This window comes from Leptonychotes weddellii, chromosome 15 (assembly GCF_054177405.1).
Source record: "Leptonychotes weddellii isolate Sample4059 chromosome 15, ASM5417740v2, whole genome shotgun sequence".
Taxonomy (NCBI): domain Eukaryota; kingdom Metazoa; phylum Chordata; class Mammalia; order Carnivora; family Phocidae; genus Leptonychotes; species Leptonychotes weddellii.
This window is the reverse complement of record NC_138383.1, coordinates 37,110,540-37,133,482: the sequence shown is the minus strand read 5'-3', so window position 1 is coordinate 37,133,482 and position 22,943 is coordinate 37,110,540. Positions and strand designations below refer to the sequence as shown.

Sequence of the window (22,943 nt, the reverse complement as noted above, 5' to 3'; positions counted from 1 at the left end):
CTCCTCTGGTTACCCGGAAAAGGATTTAAAAAAAAAAAAAAGCCAACAGATTCTAGGAGGTGCAAAACCAACAGATGGCTCCCAGAGCCAGTGGAATTGCCAGTGGAATCGCCAGTGGAATCGCCAGTGGAATCTGCTACACTCGACGTGAGTTTGCTTGCGGGTGAGGAGTGTAGAAAGTGCTGTTCGCAGACTGCGCGGTGAAGGAGAGACAGCGACAGCAGAGAGCCATAGTGCTGACGTTGAAGGCCCGGCCCTGTGAGGTTGCACAGGGTAAGTGGCGTTGGCCAGGAGGCAGTGGCGAAGGGGAAGGAAAGAGGATTTGGGCTAGGGGCGGGGCCTGCGGCGCAGCGCGGCTCCTGATTGCTGGAGCGCCGCTGCCAATCTCGCAGAATCGCTCGGTTAACCAGTGCGCTGGCTAGACGCGCTCAGATATACTGAGTGAGCCCTGAGAAGCAGTCTCAGATCCTGACGGTGCAGCAGCCCGCAGCCTCAGCCAGGGAGTCCCAGCCGCTTTCAATGGAGGAGAAGCCCGGCCAGCCACAGCCTCAGCACCATCACAGCCACCACCATCCGCACCATCACCCCCAGCAGCAGCAGCAGCAGCAGCAGCCGCACCACCACCACCATTATTATTTCTACAACCACAGCCACAACCACCATCATCACCACCATCACCAGCAGCCTCACCAATACCTGCAGCATGGAGCCGAGGGCAGCCCCAAGGCCCAGCCTAAGGCGCTGAAACATGAGCAGAAACACGCCCTCCAGCAGCACCAGGAAACGCCGAAGAAGAAAACAGGTCTGGGAGGGAGGACGAGTGGGGGAAGGGGAATGGGGGTGGGGGGTAGGGGAGATGGGGGTGGGGCTGGATGTGGAAAGCGCGGACGCGGTCCGAGTGGTTGTGTGTGTGTGTGTGTGTGTGTGTGTGTGTGTCCCTCTGTGTCCCTCTGTGTCCTGCGGGGCTGGGGAAGCCCCCTTCCATTCTCCCAAAGCCCGGCCTGGGCCGCGGGCTTTGCAGCGCCCTCTCCTTCCCCTCAGCACGGGAGAGGCCCAACCAGGCCAGTGTGACCTTCCCGGCCCCCGCCCGGGCTGGAGGGAGACCCGGAGGGTCGGCCTTGGAAGTCCAGCCTCATCATTCCTTTCCCGTTTACCTTCCCGAGGCCCCGGAGGAACCTTAATTTGGTAGCCCTGATTTGGGGTGTCCATAGCTCTCCCCCCCCAAAAGCCTTCGGGGTGTATCTCAAGAAGGCCTAGCGAATCCCGACTTGGGTGGTGTCGCGAGACCCTTTTGCAGGCGGCGAGGCGAGGGTAGGTGGGCAGAGTTGAGGAAGTGTCCTCCCTCACCCGCCACCCCAAGCCCACCTGTGGCCTTGGGGTTCCCCGTCTGGGGGGGCGGCCGGGACCCCTCATCTCTCGAGTCATTTCCACCTCTAGACGCCCTTTTCGGGCACCAGACCCCGCAGTCAGCCCTCGCGGCTCCTCGCGAGGCCGGCGCCCCGGGCCCGCTCCCCCCGGAGCCGGCGCGGCTGGAATGTTCTCTCCTCCTCGCGGGGCCGCTTCCTGTCCGCCATGTTGGAAGCCGATTCCTGTCACCGACTCCGGCCCACTGAGGAGCGGAGGGGGAAGGGTGTCGAGGGGGCTCGGCGCGGCGGAGCTGGGGGGCTCGGGATCCCCACCCGCGGCCGCCTTGCCCCCCGCACTGCGGGGGCGCCGTCGCCCCCGGCCCGTGGCCGCCCCTCCCCCCGTCGCCGGCCGGGTTGTGTAACCCGGTGGCGGCCGCGCGGTCCCGGGCGGGTCCCTGGGGTGAGGGGCGGGGGCGGTTGGGGTGGGGGAGGGAAGCGGCCACGAGGGGAGCGGCCTGCACCGGGCCCCGCGCGCCGCCGGCCGCGTTTCCCGCTCCCGGGTGCGGCGGGAGGCGCGGGCGGTCCGGGCGGGGAGCCGGCCTGGAAGTGGAGCCCGGAGCGGGAGGCCGCGGGCGGCGGCCGCGGCGCTCCTTGGGGCAGGAGGGCTGGGGGGGGGGGGTACATTTTGGGTAGAGGCGGTGCCTGAAGGCCGGGTGGGGTACCCAGCGGGAACCAGGCTCCCCGGTCACGAGTTTCTCTGCCACAGGAACCTCGTCTCCTGCCAGGTTCGCTCACGACTCCGCCTCTCAGGCTTTCACTTGGGCCCTTTCCCTCTAGCAGCTCATTTTTACAAAAAAAGCTTGTTTCGCTCCCTCAAGCCCCCCAGCATTTACCTTTCGGGCTTGGGTAGTGATTTCGAGGAGAGCGATTAGAAAAATGATTGGATGGGGGGAGAGGGCGAGTTCTTCTTGACCCCTATTTCTTGTCCTTAAAGGAGAAACGAGGTGGCTCATCCATGAGGTTGGTTCACTACCATCTTGCCTCGGACGAGGCTTTTTTCCATGTAAAAAGGAAAGGTGTTTTTCTATTTTCAAATTGATGGCGAGCCCCAAAGTCTTGATTTGAACAAATGTTAAATTGAGAGTAAAAGTCATTTTAGAAAACATTTGAGAAGAAATGAACTTAAAAGTTTGTAACTAGGCAGATTTTTACAAATTAAAGACTCCTTATAAATTGAAGAGAAATGAAGGGAATGGTAAGAAAATGGATGTTAAACCCAGCATATCAAATGTGATACAAGCAGTTACTGAGAGCTGGAGAAAAATTGCTGCTCTATTGAAGACTTAATGTAATTTGAAGACTGAAATTGGAATGCCAGATTTTCCACTTTTGGGGGCAGGGACATCAGGTGTGCAGTAGAAGTGAACATATATATTATTTAATCTTAACGGATTTGGAACAGCTTGAAAACTATTAGAAAGTATACAACACTAAATGTTTTAACCTTAGGTCTTTTTCAACTTAGAGGAAAGAAAATCTTACTTTATTATAGTTGCTTGGAATATAAAGCAGTATTACTGTTCAGATTGGAAAATTGTATTTCGTTGGTCAGGTATTAATATACCCCTGCAGGCATCGTCTCTGCATATAGAAGCAGCCCCTGAACCATTCAAGGTGGCATTCTTCAAATTAGTATGTTTTATCCAGGAAGAGGATAAAGAGGGGAAACTGGGCTTAGCAGTTTTGAGAGAATGTAAACAATTTGGGATGAACAGTTTTACATGTGTGGCCTGGTTACAGTATTGTGACTTCAACATGTATAATGCTAATTTACTAAGAAAACTAGGAGCATTTTTGAAATGTATCTGTAATATGTTGAAGTGGGCTTTTATGACCCATTACCCACAAACCTATAAAGAGGAACCTGTTTTCTTTTTCCAGAAGAGGGCGCAAGAGAGGGCCAAATGTGTTCAGTAATTCCGGTTTCTAATCCAAAAGCTAGATTTATCGGGACTGAAGTTTTGCAGAGTCCATTTGAAGTAGGGTTAGATGCTTTAGCATGACAAACCTGAATAGTGAAAGTGCAGAGAGCTCTTTGACTTCTCTCAGTGATTCTGTGGTGTATGCATTTTTATTAAATACCTAAGTTTCTGAAAGAAAATGTCTCTGGTACGCTTTGCATACCAACAAAGTTACTATAGAAAAAAAATTTTTTAAGACTTTATATGAGAAAGAGGGTAGCACGATGGGGCCGGGGGAGGGGGGTGGCGGTGCTGAGGGAGAGGGAGAAGCAGTCTCCCCACGAGACTAGGACCCTGAGATCATGACCTGAACATAAGGCAGACGCTTCACCGACTGAGCCACCCAGGTGCCCCTGGAAAAAACCTTAGTTAAATGAGAAATGCTATTTGTTATTAAAACTTGGGAGTAGAAGTATAGTGGCTTTTGAGCTGTTATTAAATTGTTTGGTGATTCCTGATATTGGAACCACTAAATACTAGTAATTTTAGGAAAAATTATCCTGGTTCACTTAAAAGTCTTGGCTTTGGTCCAGGTTAGTTTGGATATTGGAATTTTTTTTAAGACTGCTTGCTTACCTTTGAGAAAGTTACGACTAATGGGCCCAAGAGTACAGACCTTTGTTTAGCCTGTTGGCATGTTAAATGGTATATGTAGTTTTTCGTCTAGAGTTGTACACAGGTAAACTTGGATCTGTTAAAAACGTTGAGAGACTCTATTTAGGAACTTTTTTACGAAAAAAGGAACCTTTCAGAAAACACCCTAAGCAGTGATCTCTTCTTTACTTGTAGTTTCATAGTTAGAATTTTTCCACCAAAGTTTGATTTGATTGGCTGTCAAAAAAAAAAAAAAAAAAAAGCAGTCAAAAATTACAACTCTACAGAAGTTAAGAGCTTTAACAAAACATTTTTTATGGTACAAGTTTTGTGCCATTCAGTCTTAGAACGATTATAGTCTTATTTTCTGAAAGTTAATACAGTAGAAGAAAATGCCTCTATTTGTTCATTCTTAGCGTCCTTATCTTTTTCTCTGATATGGAATGAGTGCCTTAAAATTATAGTACATCCTGTTGTACATCTTCCCAGACTATGTTCTATTCCACATCAAATTCTTTTAAAACAATGGTTCTCACACTTGTAAAAAAAACAAAAAAAAAATCCTAGATCCTTTATGTTTTTAAAATTCACAAAGAGCTTTTACTTTGGGTTATATATCTGTTGATTACCATATTGGGAATTAAAACAATTTCAAAACAAGAATATAGTTCACATTCCTTTTAGCCTTCACAGGCTAAAGGCCCACAATAATGAATGAAAGTGACAAAGGCAAATTACTTGGTATTCTTATTGGACACCTCTCCCCCAATCCCCTGAAAAGCTGCCTTAAATGAATGTGTGTGTATCCTTTTATTATGTATCTGTTTCTAATTATTTCTAATTACTTGACCTCAAAATGCTTTTGGGAACATTTCATAGAAAGGTGGATAACTAATATTACTATTTTACGGGTAAGGAAATGGGAAAAGCTGTTGTTAGCCTAATTGAATAATGTATAGTAGTAAACTCTTTATGGTAGTTGAAGGTCTTAAACTTGAGCACCATAACTTTTTAAAATTAGATACCTTTCATTGTAGTTTTGTTTAGTAAATAATATTGCATCACTTGTAGGCAGTATTACATAGTGATAGGATACTATGTTAGAGGCAGACTGGAGTTCAGATTTCCAGTTCTCTATGTTGTGACTTGGGCAAGTTAATTTCCCTGAGAGTCTGCTTACCCAGATGTAAAATGAAGAAAATATATTTTAAAAGAGTTAGAAACATTGGTACATAGTTGTTTTGGTTTCATACATTAACAGTATGATCTAATGTCTGGGAAATGTCAAAATAAATTCAAGACCACTGTAGAAAGATTTCATGAGTATTAGATTTTTGTTCAGCAGAATGCAGTAGAAACTGCTTATGGTGACTACCAGCCATTTATGGTTGCATAAAAGGGATTTTTTTTTTTTTTAAGATTTTATTTGAGAGAGCTCAAGAGAGCACGAGCAGAGGGGAGGGGCAGACAGGTTGGGGGGAGAAGCAGACTCCCAGCTGAACAAGGAGCCCAATGATATGGGGCTCAATCCCAGGACCCTGAGATCAGGGCCTGAGTTAAGGCAGCTTAACTGACTGAGCCACCCAGGCGCCCCTGGAAAGGGATTCTTTAATTTCCATGTACAATTAATGTATCAACATAACTTGATTTTTGCCCAGAGGGTAGCTCTGTTCTTAATTGTAAAGGAAATTTTATAACAGCCTTGTGAGAACAATGGGGAAGTTGGTTCTTTTAGGTGAGGGGTATTATGGCGTGCTGTTAAGAGGTCTTGTTCTTTCTGACCTCAGACTTTGGTTTGAATTCCAGCTTGGTTCAGACTCTTGCTTGGTAGACTTCTGATTACTAATATGGGGCTCACAAGTGTTTTCTCGTAGTTGTGAAATAATAACAGATCGTCAAGCTAATGCTCATAGCATAGTGTCTTTAAATGTTAGGTACTACTGTAATGTATATATTACAATTGTAAAAAAAAAAAAAAAACCAACACCTTTTTTTTTCCGCCCTCTCTAGGCTATGGTGAACTAAATGGTAATGCTGGAGAAAGAGAAATACCTTTAAAGAGCCTGGGTTCTGATGAAGCTACCAACCCTATTTCCAGGGTCCTCAATGGCAACCAACAAATTGTAGACACTAATCTGAAGCAGACTATAAAGGCCAGCACCTTTGGGAAAGCAGGAATTAAAACCAGGAATTTTATTCAGAAAAACAGTATGGACAAAAAGAATGGGAAATCTTACGAAAATAAATCTGGAGAGAACCAGTCTGTAGACAAGACCGATACAGTAGCAATTCCAAATGGTGTTGTAACAACTAATTCTGGCTATATTACTAATGGTTATATGGGCAAAGGAGCAGATAATGATGGTAGTGGATCTGAGAGCGGATATACCACTCCTAAAAAAAGGAAAGCTAGGCGCAATAGTGCCAAGGGTTGTGAAAACCTTAATTTAGTTCAGGACAAAATAATGCAACAGGAGACCAGTGTCCCAACCTTAAAACAGGGACTTGAAACTTTCAAGCCTGACTACAGTGAACAAAAGGGAAATCGAGTAGATGGTTCGAAGCCCATTTGGAAGTATGAAGCTGGGCCTGGAGGAACAAATCGAGGAAAACCTGCTGTGGGTGATATGCTGCGGAAAAGCTCTGATATTAAACCTGGTGTGAGCAGCAAAAAGTTTGATGATCGGCCCAAAGGAAAGCATGCTTCTGCTGTTACCTCCAAAGAGGACTCATGGACCCTATTTAAACCACCACCAGTTTTTCCAGTGGACAATAGCAGTGCTAAAATAGTTCCTAAAATAAGTTATGCAAGCAAAGTTAAGGAAAACCTCAACAAAACTGTACAGAATTCTTCTGTGTCGCCATCTTCATCTTCATCCTCTTCATCATCTACTGGGGAAACTCAGACCCAGTCTTCAAGTCGGTTATCCCAGGTCCCTATGTCAGCGCTGAAATCTGTTACTTCGGCCAACTTTTCTAATGGGCCTGTTTTAGCAGGGACTGATGCAAGTGTGTATTCTCCAGGGGGTCAGCCACTGCTAACTACTGCTGCTAATACTCTAACACCCATCTCGTCTGGGACTGATTCAGTTCTCCAGGACATGAGTCTGACTTCAGCAGCTGTTGAACAAATTAAATCTAGCCTTTTTATCTATCCTTCAAATATGCAAACTGTGCTGTTGAGCACGGCACAAGTGGATCTACCCTCTCAGACAGATCAGCAAAACCTGGGGGATATCTTCCAGAATCAGTGGGGTTTATCATTTATAAATGAGCCCAGTGCTGGCCCTGAGACTGTTATTGGGAAGTCATCAGATCATAAAGTGATGGAGGTGACATTTCAAGGGGAATATCCTGCCACTTTGGTTTCACAGGGTGCTGAAATAATCCCCTCAGGAACTGAGCATCCTGTGTTTCCCAAGGCTTATGAGCTGGAAAAACGGACTAGTCCTCAAGTTCTGGGTAGCATTCTAAAATCTGGGACTACTAGTGAGAGTGGAGCCTTATCCTTGGAACCCAGTCATATAGGTGACCTGCAAAAAGCAGACACCGGTAGTCAAGGTGCTTTAGTGTTTCTCTCAAAGGACTATGAGATAGAAAATCAAAATCCTCTGGCGTCTCCTACGAACACTTTGTTAGGCTCCGCCAAAGACCAGAGATACCAGAGAGGCCTAGAAAGAAATGATAGCTGGGGTTCTTTTGACCTGAGGGCTGCTATTGTATATCACACTAAAGGTAACTCATTTGTTCTTCTATAAAGATTCCTACTGGTTGATTTAACTTACATTAGCTGGTGTATTAAGGGTGAATTTTGGAAATTACTATGAGATTCTTTAAGAATTTGGAAACTAAGTTGAGAATAACAGTGGATAAGCAGCTGATAAACTAATTCAGGGTCTTTGGAAATAGTACTATTAAGAGGGGAATGTTTACATTTTCAACTTAAAAGCATTTTTTTTTTTTTAATACGTACAAGTATATTTGACTTCCTACACTTGGTTCAAAGAGTGAAGAGGGGTGGGGTTGTGCCTAAAGGGATGACATATTTTCTCTTGGGTTCTTTTTAAAATTTTTCTTTGAGCAGATGTTCGCTCTTCTTTGCTTTTTATATCATATGCTTCTTTATTAGTGAGCTCACTTGATAGTTCTAATTTGTGTAAAATGAGTAGGAGCAGTGTTTTTGAGGAGGAGTCCAAAAAGATGGAGTGTCAAACTATTTTTCCTCTTATACGAAGAAATAGTGGGTGCTGAATGGGAAATGGAAAATAATTTCAATAACTGCAACGGCAAGCCCAATTAGCATTGTAGGAACCAGGCTCTTGGAATCTGTACTTTCCATAGCCCAAAGCCTATGTTAAAAAAAGGAATCCGATATCTTTCAAGTTCCATGCGCATAACTTTTTTAGAATATGGTTTATTTGTGTCTTTTTTTTAAAGTCAAAATTAATTTATATCAGAGAGAGAGCAAGCGTCGGGAGGGGCAGAGGGAGAATGCTGAGCAGGGAGTCCACTGCAGGGCTTAGTCCCAGGACCCTGAGATCATGACCTGAGCCAAAATCCAGAGTCGATGCTTAACCGACTGAGCCACCCAGGCACCCCATTTGTGTCTTAAAAATATGCTGTATGGCAGGGCGCCTGGGTGGCTTAGTTGGTTAAGCGACTGCCTTCGGCTCAGGTCGATCCTGGAGTCCCAGGATCGAGTCCCACATTGGACTCCTTGCTCAGCAGGGAGTCCGCTTCTCCCTCTGACCCTCTGCCGCTCGTGTGTTCTCTCTCTCATTCTCTCTCTCAAATAAATAAATAAAATCTTTTTTTTTTAAAGATTTTATTTATTTATTTGACAGAGAGAGACACAGCGAGAGAGGGAACACAAGCAGAGGGGGTGGGAGAGAGAGAAGCAGGCTTCCCGCCGAGCAGGGAGCCCGATGTGGGGCTCGATCCCAGGACCCTGGGATCATGACCTGAGCTGAAGGCAGACGCTTAACGACTGAGCCACCCAGGCAACCCCTAAATAAATAAAATCTTTAAAAATATATATATATATGCTGTATGGCATAACTTATTATCCCTACAGCAAATAACAAGGCTTAGTGAATGATGTTTACAACCTAGGTACTTTTGAGAACAGTGGTTTTCAGTCTTCCACTTCCATATTCCCCTCCTCCCCTAACAGAAATCTGTACCCCATGCATGCATACACACACCTAAGATATGCTGCACATTCCCATTTTTAACACTGGCTCTTTTAGGCAGTGACTTGCAACTGCAGGGAAGGGGCAGCATATCATATAGTGGGGATGAGGTAATTACCATATTCTCCCTGGAAGAATCACTGCCTCAGAGATGAATAACAAAGCTATTTATGTGACTTTTAAGCAAATTGCCTCCTCTGCATACCTTTCCTTATCTGCAAACTGGAAGACATTAGTAAAATGAACAGATGTCCTTTTTCTATTTTTCTTCCCTTTAAAAAATGGGAGTAAGTAGTAGTATTGCCTTATGGGAGTTTAGGAGTAGAAATCCTGGCAGATAAAATTACCTGTCTTCACTTTTTTCTCCAGCACTGCTATTTGGAAGTAAATGAATTAACCAGGAAGTGGATGTTTTTAGGAAAGTTAGGGCAAAAAAATTGCTTAGTTTCTTAAGACTTGTGGTTAATTATCAGTTAAATTCTGCTGGGGGAGTTGGCGTTTTTGGTGGTGTCTTCTGTGCCATCTGCCCTCCAGAGACCTTTATTGGGAAAAGCTTTACCTGAGTATTTTGTATTGGTGGTCATTGTGTGAACCTGAGAGGATATCTGATTATGTTCTTCCGTAACCTGCAAAAAAGTCCAGGACAAGTTGTTCCGTTAAGTGGCGGTTGGCTGGTGGTTTTATATAGATTTTTATTATGGAGAATTGTAAGCCTTTTTAAATGGGAGTATTAACTCCTGTATTTATTTCTAGGTATTCTGTATGCATTTTCCGTATAGGTAGGCTAACTAGATAGGAAATCAGTGGTATTTAGATGAGCTAAATGCCCCTACATGGATGCAGTTATATTTAATTTTGCTGATATTACCGAATGATCTGCTTTAGTAAAGTGCATCAATTTGAGTTCTGTAGTTGGATATTACTGAGATTAAATTGGTGTTGATTGTCGCCGCCCCCCCCCCCCCCCGCCCGAACAATGGATAACATTCAGTTCAGTTAGTTCCCAGTGGCAGGTTCTTTGAATTACTGCCAAATGTGGATTGGTTCATTAGGTCACTAATTTTTCTTTGAATTTGTTTTGAATTACAACCTTTTGAAGATCTGCAGATCTTTCTCATAAGCGAAGGCTGGCTTTTTTTTTCCCCCAAGTTGTCTTAAACTCTAAAGGAGGTAATAATCAGTTTGGCTTATTGGAATACTTTAAAAGAGCACCTGTGTTTTCTTGGTCCGTTAGTGTAGTCTTCTCTTTCAACTTTCAAAGGCAATCGCTTACTGAGTTAAAGTTAGGCTCAGGAATAGAAGTTCTTAGGCATACCTCCTAACTTCAAAAATAAGCTCTTCAACAACTTTATTTGGAAATAGTAGGTAAGAGGGTGCTTGGTGTCAGTTCAGTAGGAATGGTGCATTTTTTAGATTAAACATTAATTACTTGCAGCCTTAGACTAATGTTCAGTACATTTTGAGGATATGAAATACAGATATGATGAGGCATAAAAAAAGAGATTGGTGGGAATTCTAGTTCTCGGGAATTTTCTTTTTACACATTATGTTATTAACTTTTCTTAAGAAACGGGAGGGTTAATCTTTATATTATCTGGGGGAATATTGTACCATTACATAGCAGTATTAATATTTATGGTGAGATGTAGGTTCTATTCTCTATTATTCTCAAGTGGCACTTAAGGGGTGAACTTTAAAGTGATATCTTTTTAAACTGACTATGAAAAAATTTATATTCAAAAGTGGAACCTATAATGAACCCCAATGTACCCATCGTCTAGCCTGAACATTTAAAAAGCATGGTCATTCTTATTTCACCTGCCTACCTTCACACTTTCTTTGGTAGCAGTGTCAAGAGCAAATTCCAGGTATCCTAACATTTTGCTAGTTGATACTTAATGTTAGAGTAATAGCTTTTAATGCACATACCCAGGACATATAACTGTTGCCTCCTTTAAAGCATTTACTTTTCAAGAGACTTGTAACACTAGACCCTTTAACTTTTTGAGGTGAATATTTGATTTTGAAATGGTCATTTGAAGTAACTTAATTCAAAAAAAAAGTCATTTGAAGCCAAATCTGTTGAAATAGGTTGGTGTGAGTTGTGTGTTTGGTCAGTGTTTGTTTAAACCAGGTTGATTTATCTTGCCTAACTAATAATGCACTGAAGGTTACCAAGCATTCAGAATGCTGATATTTTGGAGTATTCATGAAAAAATAATTTGATATGGTAAATTTTACCCAGCATGTAGAGATGCAAGGGGAGATGAATAAAATAAGGTGTAATTCTTGATGGTTGAAGTGAGTCAACATGACTGTTATCTAGTATAAAATGTCCTTGAGGGAACACTAGGCTATAGTATGAAACTTTAAGAATTTGTTTCTCTGTTACCTCCATAGGTTATTGGCATAAATGATTTGATTTACTAGATCTGGGCCACACCCTGGAATAAAAATGTGTTTTAACTCACTAGGTGGTTCTCATTGCCAGCCAGGATTGGGAACTCCAAGTCTAGAGAGCTTTCTTCAGCTTAATCCTTTTTTTCTTTTTCTCTGCCACAGTTGTGCAGTAATACATATGTGTGTATGTTTTCCTTTCCCTTACGATGTACTTAGAGGCAAAGTACTTTGCTTAGTTATGGAAGACTTCGAAAGGGTGAGTCTTTTTCTTTGAAGAGCTTAAGTAGAGGTGAAAACAATACACAAGTTTACTAGGCAAGATTTTAAGTGTCATACAGATACAAATACCTAGAAGACTTTAGTGGAAGGAGAATTTTTAATGGAGTAAAGGTGGGAAGAGTAAATGTGGGTTTGTTTTCATGGAGGCAGCAGTATTTAAACTGAGTTTTGATGGATAGGGAAGATTTTTTGACTTACGGAAATGCAGAGAGGAGGAAGACAAAGAATAGATAAGTTGGAGAATCCTGAGTAAATGTAAATATTGGAAGGGTTCTGCTTTGGATGTGGTGAGGGAACATAGAAGGAAGGTAAGTTGCTACCAGACCATCAGGTCAGTCTGGAGGCAGGTGGGGAGCCACTGAATATCAGGGAGATGGGCTGGTGGAATGGAAGTAACTTAACTGCACAGAAGACAGGTGAATGCTGAAGTATTCCTACTTACTGTGTACCTGAAAAAAAATCATTTGTCATTTTTAAGCCTGGGCTTCTAAATTTACAAAATAGTACATCAGCCTTTGTTTTATTGTACACTTTTAAAAACTGAGTTGGTATTATTATCTTGCATTCAGCTAGATTAATGTGGCACCAATTTGTAAGATACATTGGAAGTCATTTTTCTTTTTTTTTTTTTTAAAGATTTTATTTATCTATTTGACAGAGAGAGACAGCGAGAGAGAACACAAGCATGGGGAGTGGGAGAGGGAGAAGCAGGCTTCCTGCTGAGCAGGGAGCCCGATGTAGGGCTCGATCCTGGGACTCTCGGATCATGACCCGAGCTGATGGCAGACGGTTAAAGACTGAGCCACCCAGGCACCCCTGGAAGCCGTTTTTCTGATGAACTCTTGGAATAGTCTTGGCAGAGGAATAACAAGATTTTACCTTTTGTATTTGCAGTCATGTGAATGTATTATTTATCTGAAAATAAACATTTTATTTTTTTTTTAAGATTTTATTTTTTTGACAGACACAGCGAGAGAGGGAACACAAGCAGGGGGAGTGGGAGAGGGAGAGAGAGAAGCAGGCTTCCCACCGAGCAGGGGGCCCGATGCGAGGCTCGATCCCAGGACCCTGGGATCATGACCTGAGCTGAAGGCAGATGCTTAATGACTGAGCCACCCAGGCGCCCCCCTAAAATCCCTTTTTAAAAATAAATGTTTATTGGGGTGCCTGGGTGGCTCAATCGTTAAGCGTCTGCCTTCAGCTCAGGTCATGATCCCAGTGTCCTGGGATCGAGCCCCGCATCGGGCCCCCTGCTCGGTGGGAAGCCTGCTTCTCCCTCTCCCACTCCCCCTGCTTGTGTTCCCTCTCTCGCTGTGTCTCTCTCTGTCAAATAAATAAATAAAATCTAAAAAAATAAAATAAAAAGGGATTTTAGGTTTGGGAATGCGGAAGCTGATCTACGGGGTATGAGGAGGCAGGAGACAAGTTATGGTTAATCCATCAAAGGGAAGGGGGACTATGTATACAGTTTAGACTTTTGTTTACAGAAGGATCTGAATACTAAATTTTCTTTTTTCTTGTTTTTTTTTAAAGATTTTTATTTATTTATTTGACAGAGAGAGACACAGTGAGAGAGGGAACACAAGCAGGGGGAGTGGGAGAGGGAGAAGCAGGCTTCCCGCTGAGCAGGGAGCCCAATGTGGGGCTCAATCCCAGGACCCTGGGATCATGACCTGAGCCGAAGGCAGATGCCCAACGACTGAGCCACCCAGGTGCCCAAGCTCCAAGTTTCTAATGTATGTATCTAGAGGTGGTCCAGACAGTTCTATTTAGTTTGGTGTAGCTCCAAATTGGGAATATAAGACTGAAGTTGATGCAATGAAAAGTTATATTAAGTATCTCCTAAAAAGGTGATGACTTCTAAGTACTTTAGTCAAATTGACTTGAAAATAAGCTGTTATCAGGGTGCCTGGCTGGCTCAGTCAGTAGAGCATGCAACTCTCAGTCAGTCTCTGCTCCCACCATGGGGCTGGAACTCACAACCCCAGACCAAGAGTCGTACACTCCACAGACTGAGCCAGGCAGATGCCCCTAAAATTAAAAAAATTAAATAAGCTGTTAATTCTCTGGTATAGTCAAAATGGAAAAGAAAAGGGTGGGGAGAAGATTCTGACAGTCTTTGCAAAAGAATAGGGAGGTACTCGGGACTGACTGGTTGGGAAGGGAAATCAGAATAGCAAAACATGGTGCTAAGATACCCAGTAATGGCTTGATAAGGGATTGGAAGGCAAGATCAGTGGTAGATTGATCTGGGGGTTCTCAGTTGTAGCAGTCCCCTTGTTTGGCCTTATATTTGATTTGTTTCCTTTTGGGGTGGGAAGACATGCTTTTTATTTTTTATTTTTGTTTAGATTTTTTTTAAACATTATTTAGAGAGAGTGAGAGAGTGCATGCATAGGGGCAAAGGGAGAGGGAGACAGAATCTCAAGGAGACTCTTTCCAGCACAGCGCTGGACACAGGGCTCAGTCCCATGACCTAAGCCAAAATCAAGAGTTGGACGCCCAACTGACTGAGCCACCCAGGTGCCCTGAGACATGTGCTTTTTAAAATGTTTAAATGTTTTTAAAGGATTTTTTAAGGTACTAATTTTTTTTTTTTTTTTTGAGAGGGAGAGAGCTTGAGAGAGTGTGTGGGCAGGGGCGGTGGGGAAGGGCAGAGAGAGAATCTTAAGCAGGTTCCTCGCCCAGCACAGAGCCCAGTGCGGGGCTCAGTCTCACGACCCTGAGATCATGACCTGAGCCAAAATCAAGATTCAGATTCTTAACCAACAGCCACCCAGGTGCCCCTTAAATGTATGTTAAACTGGGACAATAGTATCATTCAATATTAAAAGTAAAAAAAAAATAAGCCTCAAGTTGGCTTTAACCCTCTTAGCTTTAAGTCTTTTTCTTTGAAGAATTAAATGCTGAATTTTTGGTTGGACCATATGCAGTTGCTGTTTTTGTAAGTCAAATCAGTTTCAAATGGACCTAATACTACTTTGTTATATTATTACTTCCTGACTGATTTATGAGTAATATTTTATTGAAATGTTTACATATTGCACCGAGCTCTGTGCGAAGCAATTGTGATAAGTAGATGAAAAGAGGGGATTCATGTCTTTAAGGAATTCAGTCTAAAAGGGAAACATACATGGAAAGAAATACATGACTAGTGTGACTGCTCTGTAGAAAAATATATAAAACGTGTTTGGAACATAGAGTTACCCCTAAAGGGGGTGGGAGGGTCAGGAGAGGCTAGTAGGATTCAAAAGAGAAGTGGAAATTGGCTTATTTATTGTACAAGGAAAGTCATAACTATTTTAGGTGGAGGAAATGGAATAGTATTTGAACATGCTAGTCATTTCAGAGTGCTTCAAGGAAGGTGAGTGGTGCAAGTTAGAAAAATCTTTAATTTAGTCATCCAGTTTATTTATTTATTTATTTATTTATTTTTAAAGATTTTATTTATTTATTTGAGAGAGAGAGAATGAGAGACAGAGAGCACGAGAGGGAAGAGGGTCAGAGGGAGAAGCAGACCCCCTGCCGAGCAGGGAGCCCGATGCGGGACTCGATCCCAGGACTCCAGGATCATGACCCGAGCCGAAGGCAGTCGCTCAACCAACTGAGCCACCCAGGCGCCCCCATCCAGTTTATTTATTGATATACGGCTGTGTCAAATGCTAGAAATTTTATACAAGACAAACAGATCTAGTCTCCCTGTAGGCAGTGAGAATCCATTGAAATGTTTTGGTCCCTTTTAGGTTTATATTTTTAGAGGAAGAGAATGATAGCCATGGTGTAGAAGATAGAAAGTGAGACCCGATTAAGGGCAAGAGAGGCCTGTTAAAAGATTACATTGCAGAAATGTTTGTAAGGTACCACTGCTTGAACCAGGCAGTGACATCCCGCCAGAGAGAAAGAGTGACTAGAAAGTGAACAGTGTCTTAACTTTGAATAAGAATTGCAGTAGTTGAACACTCCCTCCCTAAATTCTCTAATTTGCATTTCCTTAACTACATACTTTCCTACTTGTTACATCTTCAGCATAACCTTCCTGGTATCATTCTCTTTTTCTCAAGTGTTGGTGTTCTTTCAGTCTCCTTTTCATGCTACTCTGAGTAATCTCATCCAATTCTGTCACTGTGTATTAAGCTCAAAACTTCAACTGCTTTTACATTGAGTTCAGACCGTGTATTTACAACATCACCACTCTAATCAATTTGTATATAAAACTGAATTCATTTTTTCCCAAACCCTAATTATTAGGTTAATGGATCCTGTCTCTAACATACCCATTTTTCCCTTTCTATCTCTAATACAACTGTCCTAATTTCTTCACTTTTGCAGTAATATTTACTGGGCTCTTTTTCTGTACAGTAGTCCCACCTTATCCGTGGTTTTGCTTTCCGCGGTTTCAGTTCCCCGCGGTCAGCTGTGGTCTGGAAGCAGATGATCCTTCTGAATCGTCAGAAGGTCAGTAGTAGCCTAACGCGACATCTCACTTCATCTCATCATGTAGGCATTTTTTCATCTCACATCATCACAAGAAGAATGTTAAGTACGGTACAGTTGAGATACTTGAGAGAGACCACACTCACATAACTTTTTTTTTTTACAGTGTGTTATAATGGTTCTGTTTTATTGTTAATCTCTTACTGTGCCTAATTTATAAATTAGACTTTATCATAGGCATGTATGTATAGGAAAAAACATAGTATACGTAGGGTTTGGTACTGTTTGCAGTTTTAAGCATCTACTGTTGGGGAGAGGGGTCTTGGAACCTATCTCCTGCAGATAAGGGGGACTACTGTATTATAACTTCATCCATACTCTTCAGTTACCTCAATCATTACTAGTATTTAGTACAGTAATCTCATATTTTCAGTGACTTCCCTTCACCTATATGATGTAAATAGTAAACTTTCCTTTGTATGTGCCTTTGTGCTATCCCCTGAATAGCAGAATAGCATTTATCTTTGTGTGAATCTTTCCTTCTTAGAGACTTTTATCTCTGTTCCCTGAATAGTTTTGTTCTTTGTCTAAATCTTTTTGTCTTAGTGACACCCAGCCTTAGTAAATAATTGTGACCACCAAAGCATAGGTTAGTAAATTTTTTTTTTAAAAGATTTTATTTATTTATTTGAGAGAGAGAAAGAGAGAGAGCATGAGAGAGGGGAGAGTCAGAGGGAGAAGCAGACTCCCCGCTGAGCAGGGAGCCCGATGGCGGGACTCAATCCCCGGACTCCAGGATCATGACCTGAGCCGAAGGCAGTCGCTTAACCAACTGAGCCACCCAGGCACCCTAGTAAACTTTTATATGAATGACCAGATAGTAAATATTTTAGGCTTTGTGAGCCATGGGGTCGGTCTCTTCCTTGCAGTTCTAGTACTTGATTCTGCCTTGTACACAAAAACAGCCACGGGTAATATATAAAATGGGTGTGGCTCTGTTCCAAGAAAACTTGATTTGCAAAAACAGGCAATGGGTAGAAATCAGTTTGCTGACCCCTGCTTTAGCATACCTCATACTTATTAATTAATATCACCAAGCTTTGTTCATGTTGATGCTTCTATCTAGAAAAGCTATCTCTTCTAAGCTCACGGAGGCAGAGCCTTTCTGGTTTCACATCTATATCCCTAGCCCCTAAATAGTACTTTTTATTCCACTTGGAATTTAGAACTTACAGGTTATTGGACATCTACTACAGGAAGCATTGTGATAGGGAGCTATGTAGGAAGTAGTAGTAGTCTGCTTTAGAAAATTGAATGTAAATTTTCTATGATGAGGTGGCATAACTAAATATTTGAAAAATTTTATATAGTAAAATTTAACATTTGGATGGTGACAGTCTAAATTGCAGAATTTTAATAAAATTGCCTACTTTGGTATATTTTAAAAGCAGAAACCTTCACTTATGTTAGCAAATTCGGTCCTGTGCCATTTCTCAATAACTATTTGCATAACTGGATGCTGGGATCCAACTTTAAAAAGAACTGGGAAGTAAAAGACCATGTGGGGTGGGGGGTGAGGGCAGTATTAAAAGTAGAAAGATTAATTACTATGTTATGATTTTGTATAGTTGAATGTGCCTTATTTTGTTCAGCTTCTCTTGTGGTAGTTAAAACAGTTACACAGAGTAACTTGTTTTGTATTTAGAATCTGCATGGAGACTTTTGTAACTTAAAAGAGGGCAAAAATACAATTTTCTCCTTTCCTATATATTCTCTATTACTAGCTTATTAGTCTTAGTATGGTTGTTTAAGCATAACATGTAATTGTGCAAACAATATTTGATTTATTTCCCCTTCTTTCTGATCTTCAGTTAAGTTTCATGGAAACTTGAAATTCTAATCAAGGACATCAAGTTGCTACTAGTTACAGAAGTATTTAATATTAAATAACTGGAAGGGGAATTGCATTCATTTCTCAGTTCAGCACTTCAGATAATGTTGATGTATTTCTTGGCTAGAAGCTAGGTTGGCCCATGGCTAATTTTTTAGCTAGGTCATACATCCCTTTCCCCTCCTCAAAAAGCATAATCAATTTCACTACTCCAGAGCCCTTATTTGAGTGTAATAAGACTTTCTTACCAGAAATCATTTAAAATCTACGTTTAAAACCTGGGGTGCCTGGGTGGCTCGTCAGTTAGGCGTCTGCCTTCGGCTCAAGTCATGATCCCAGGGTCCTGGGATTGAACCCCGCATCGGGCTCCCTGCTCAGCGGGAAGCCTGCTTCTGCCTCTCCCCCTGCTTGTGTTCCTGCTCGGGCTATCTCTCTGTCAAATAAATAAAATCTTTAAAAAAAATAAAATTTATGTTTAAAACCTAAAGCTGAATGTTCTAGATTAAGCTAAGGAAATGTCTTCAATCCAATGAAGACCTTGGGTGGTGCAAAAAGTTATTTTTGTCTTTAAAATTTATATGTTTGCCTTTAAAGTACTCTAGTTTTTATGGACTCTTGAGTGTAGTCCCCCCCTTCCCCCACCAAAAAAGGGTGGGGGGGGAAGGGCAGGTTGAGGTTTGTGGTGGGGAGGAGAAAAGGAAATGTTATAGCATAGGTGGGTCAAAATGAAAAGTTGGTGTTTTTCTCAACATACAACTAAATACACATTTATCTTTACATTAAACAGACTTAATGAGCATCAGGTAATACAGAACTCAGGACTTTATTTGTTGCAAGATGTGAGATTTCTGTACTTTCATTAAAAGAAAAAATGTTTTTTTGGATTAATGTTTTTGAAGTCAGATCAACCAAGAAAAGGCTTATCTTTGGACTTCTTAAAGTATGCTATTCTGAAGTACAGAAATGTGTAAGATAACGGCTCTAATGACCATTTCAGCTATTCCTAATTGTCTGAAAATAATAGAAATTAGATTAATAGATACGAGTGCCATGACTAGAATAACCTTCCTGATACATCTTCTTTTTTCCAGATTAGATTGGTCACAGTTCTCTCCCCTTCTTAGACCTAGGAGATGGGGATTTTCCTGCCAATCTTTGGATGGGTATCTGTCCAGTGATTTTTTTTTTTTTTTTTTTTGAGAGAGAGAAAGAGTGAGCACAAACAAGGAGAGGGGCAGAGGGAGAGGGAGAAGCAGACTTTCCACTGAGCAGGAAGCCCGATGCGGGACTTGATCTCAGAACCCTGAGATCATGACCTGAGCCCAAGGCAGACACTTAACCGACTGAACCACCCAGACGCCCCTGTCCAGTAATCTGAAGCCCAGAGCATCCATCTAAGCTCTTGGACCAAGTGACAACTAATGTATTATTTCCCGGTCTTTGTTTAATCAGGCCCTTATTATGATACCTTGAATGCAATTTTATCTGGGTAATTACTTTATTTTGAATAATTAACCTGTTGTTCCAAACATCCAATTCTGGCAAATTTTCAAAACTTAGAAGTTTTTTAGGAGTGAATTTGGTGGGGGATAGAGGGGAGCAGGGAGAGTGTGATCTACTATTCTCTGATTCCAACAATACACATAAAACAAAAAAATAATTTGAGATTTATACACTTTTAGCCCTGAGGAGAGATTATGTTTTAACTTAACTATAACCCATGTCCAGATACATCCTATCTTAAGGAGCTCCAGTTTTATTTTTCATTAACTGTAATTGGCCAGTGATAAATTATATGGAATACAATTACACAAAATCCAGTTATACGAAAGAAAAATCACCTTTTTGTCTTTCAGAATGGCAGTTGTATGGCCATGGGAAGAGCACTTATTCTCTAGTCATAGTTCATTCCTGTTACTGTATAGTCTTTGTTTACATTATAAACCTAGTAGAGTATTTCCTTTCAAGGTATTGTAGTTCCTATTTTCCTGTTCTTTGGTTCTTGTGGTATAGTAGTCATCTATTGTCTTATTCATCAAACCTTCAAATGAGCCCTCTGTGAAGCTTTCTGGAATGCTTACAGATAGAATTTTTCTTGCCTTTTCTCTGTATGTCACTATAGTTCGGTCATGTACATATTTTCTTCACTGTAAGTTATCAAAGTAAGCACATTGTGATCACATTTCAATGGAATTGGAGCAAATGAGGATTGTGTTTACTAATAAATGGGTATGGATTGGCATTTTGACCTTATGGGTTAAAAATAAGAGTAGGTGTGGTTTGAAGAGCAGAATCATTTGCCTATAGCAAAGAGTTAAGTAAAATTTCAATAAGGCATTTTAAGCAAATTTGAATGCTTAATCAAATTTGAATGCTTCATTTAGAAGACTTGGGTACCCCATTGGGTTATGATGGGTGCCAAAAAATACTTCGTTTTTTTAAATAACAATGAGCTGTTACAAGAAATACCATTGAGATTATCTATAGCATGCTTCAGCACATCTTTGCTATTTGTATAGATAGAATTGTTCTCTTGGTAGTTTGATTTCAGATGATAATTCACTTTTTTTTTTAAAGATTTTATTTATTTGACAGAGATAAAGAAAGCACAAACGGGGAGCGGCAGGGAGAGGGAGAAGCAGGTTCCCTGCTGAGCAGAGAACCGAATGCAGGGCTTGATCCCAGACCCTGGGATCATGACCTGAGCCGAAAGGCAGACTTATCATTCACTTTCTGTAATTAACTTAAGGCAATCTGAAAGACAGTACTTGAGAATTCCAAGAAAATAAGAGTGTTTTGTCTAAGATTTAATAGAACTGTGCTATTTAAACCCTACTTCCAGCCCAGCAATAACCGGTCTAGATTTTTTAGGTTTAATTAAGTGAAAAGCATAGCTTTAAACTTTGCTCTATAAAGCTTAGTGTATAAAATAATCTTTTTTTTCCTTTCTTTGCAGAAATGGAATCTGTTTGGAATTTGCAGAAGCAAGGTAAGAATGGTTAGGTTACCTAAAATGTTAGTACTAATGACTAATTAGTGTATGCTATGATTGGGTGGGAATAACAAACAGTGACCCACCAAGTGAATAGGCTTTATATTTTGAATTATTTAATAACTGCAGTTAAAAGACATTGGCTGCCTTACCAGGATTGCTAAACATGGGATAACACTGAAAAGAGTATATGAAAATACTCTTCACCTGCTAGGTGAAGAACGTGAATTTTTTCCCCCTCTGATTATGAAAGTAAGACAGAACATAAATATTTTTAATCTAGGAAACCAGCATGAATAAGTGTTTCCACTTATAGCCAGTCTTTATCTGTATTTGTGTGGTAGACAAGTGGTATCCTAAGAACTGAAATTCATAGTTCAGAAAAATATTAGCTAGCTGTTTTAGAAGCCTTATTTGGGCTGTTATATTCTCTGAAATAATAGATGGTTAAAAATCTAAAGAATAGCAAATTAGCTTCCTTCGTGAACCACATGTATAAGATGTGAATAGCAGGAAGGCAAAGGGACTGAATAACCCACATCTGGATTGTTTGGAATTTTCAAAAAATTTAAATTGGGTATCCTGATTATTGTGTGCTTTTCCAAATACATTAAAATGTGGTAGATACAGAATACCTGAAATAAAGTAAGTTTTAGTCTGGAGAACGTCACTAATAGATTTGGGCTTTTAGAACCCTGTAACTGAATTGCATCCTATTTCCCATCCACTTTGCTAGCTCATATAAGTGAGAGAGGTCACTATGTAAGCTAAAAAGTGGCAAGATTAAATGTAGGTTTCCCTGGGGGCTCCTGGCTAGCTCAGTTGGAAGAGCATGGGACTCTTGATCTCAGGGTTGTGAATTAGAGCCCCATATTGGGTGTAGAGATTACTTAAAAAATAAAAAATAAAATCTTTTTTAAAAATGTAGGTTTCCCTGATTTCCGGGCATTGTTCCTCCTTCCATCTCTCTATTGTACTTAGGCCAGGTCTTATTTGTCTAACACAGCTGTGGCCTGAAGATAGCTAGCAAGCTCCTAAATTATTTTGAGTTGCTTTCTGTGTGCCTTCTTATTCAAAGGCAAACAAAAAAATAGACTAGAAAATATACTCTGCAAAAATAGACCTCCTATATTTACTGTAAAATGGCTATTAACTATTAAGAAATAGTATTATCGGGGTGCCTGGGTGGCTCAGTCGTTAAGCATCTGCCTTCGGCTCAGGTCATGATCCCAGGGTCCTGGGATCGAGCCCCACATCGGGCTCCCTGCTCCGCGGGAAGCCTGCTTCTCCCTCTCCCACTCCCCCTGCTTGTGTTCCCTCTGTTGATGTCTCTGTCAAATAAATAAATAAAATCTTTAAAAAAAAAAAAAAAAGAAATAGCATTATCTTCATAGGTTGCTAGAGGAGGGTGGCTGTTATAGTCCTAGAAAGGGTATTATATTATCTCTGCACTAAATTAGATTGACTGTTAGGCTCAGGTGAGCATGAAATCTTTAATATTATTTTTAGGCCTTTATATTTAGCCATTAGGCGACAAGTTTTATTGGTTTCCTATTTTTTATTAAAAGCATATGTACTTTTAAAAGTTCTTAGATAGGGGCGCCTGGGTGGCTCAGTTGGTTAAGCGACTGCCTTCGGCTCAGGTCATGATCCTGGAGTCCCTGGATCGAGTCCCGCATCGGGCTCCCTGCTCGGCAGGGAGTCTGCTTCTCCCTCTCCCACTCCCTGTTTGTGTTCCCTCTCTCGCTGTGTCTTTCTCTGTCAAATAAATAAATAAAATCTTTAAAAAAAAAA

At 41.4% G+C, this 22,943-nt stretch overlaps 1 protein-coding gene across 1 annotated transcript in view; it reads left to right on the top strand.

Moving 5' to 3' along the window:
- Window positions 1–427: 427 nt before the first annotated feature.
- Window positions 428–22,943, top strand: part of NUFIP2 (nuclear FMR1 interacting protein 2) — a 32,379-nt gene continuing 9,863 nt past the window's right edge. Inside the window, exons 1-3 of the mRNA XM_006740901.3 lie at window positions 428–802; window positions 5,972–7,696; window positions 21,114–21,146. Of these exons, the coding sequence (XP_006740964.2) occupies window positions 520–802; window positions 5,972–7,696; window positions 21,114–21,146 (2,041 nt within the window). The 5' untranslated portion in view covers window positions 428–519. The remainder of the gene's footprint in view (window positions 803–5,971; window positions 7,697–21,113; window positions 21,147–22,943) is intronic.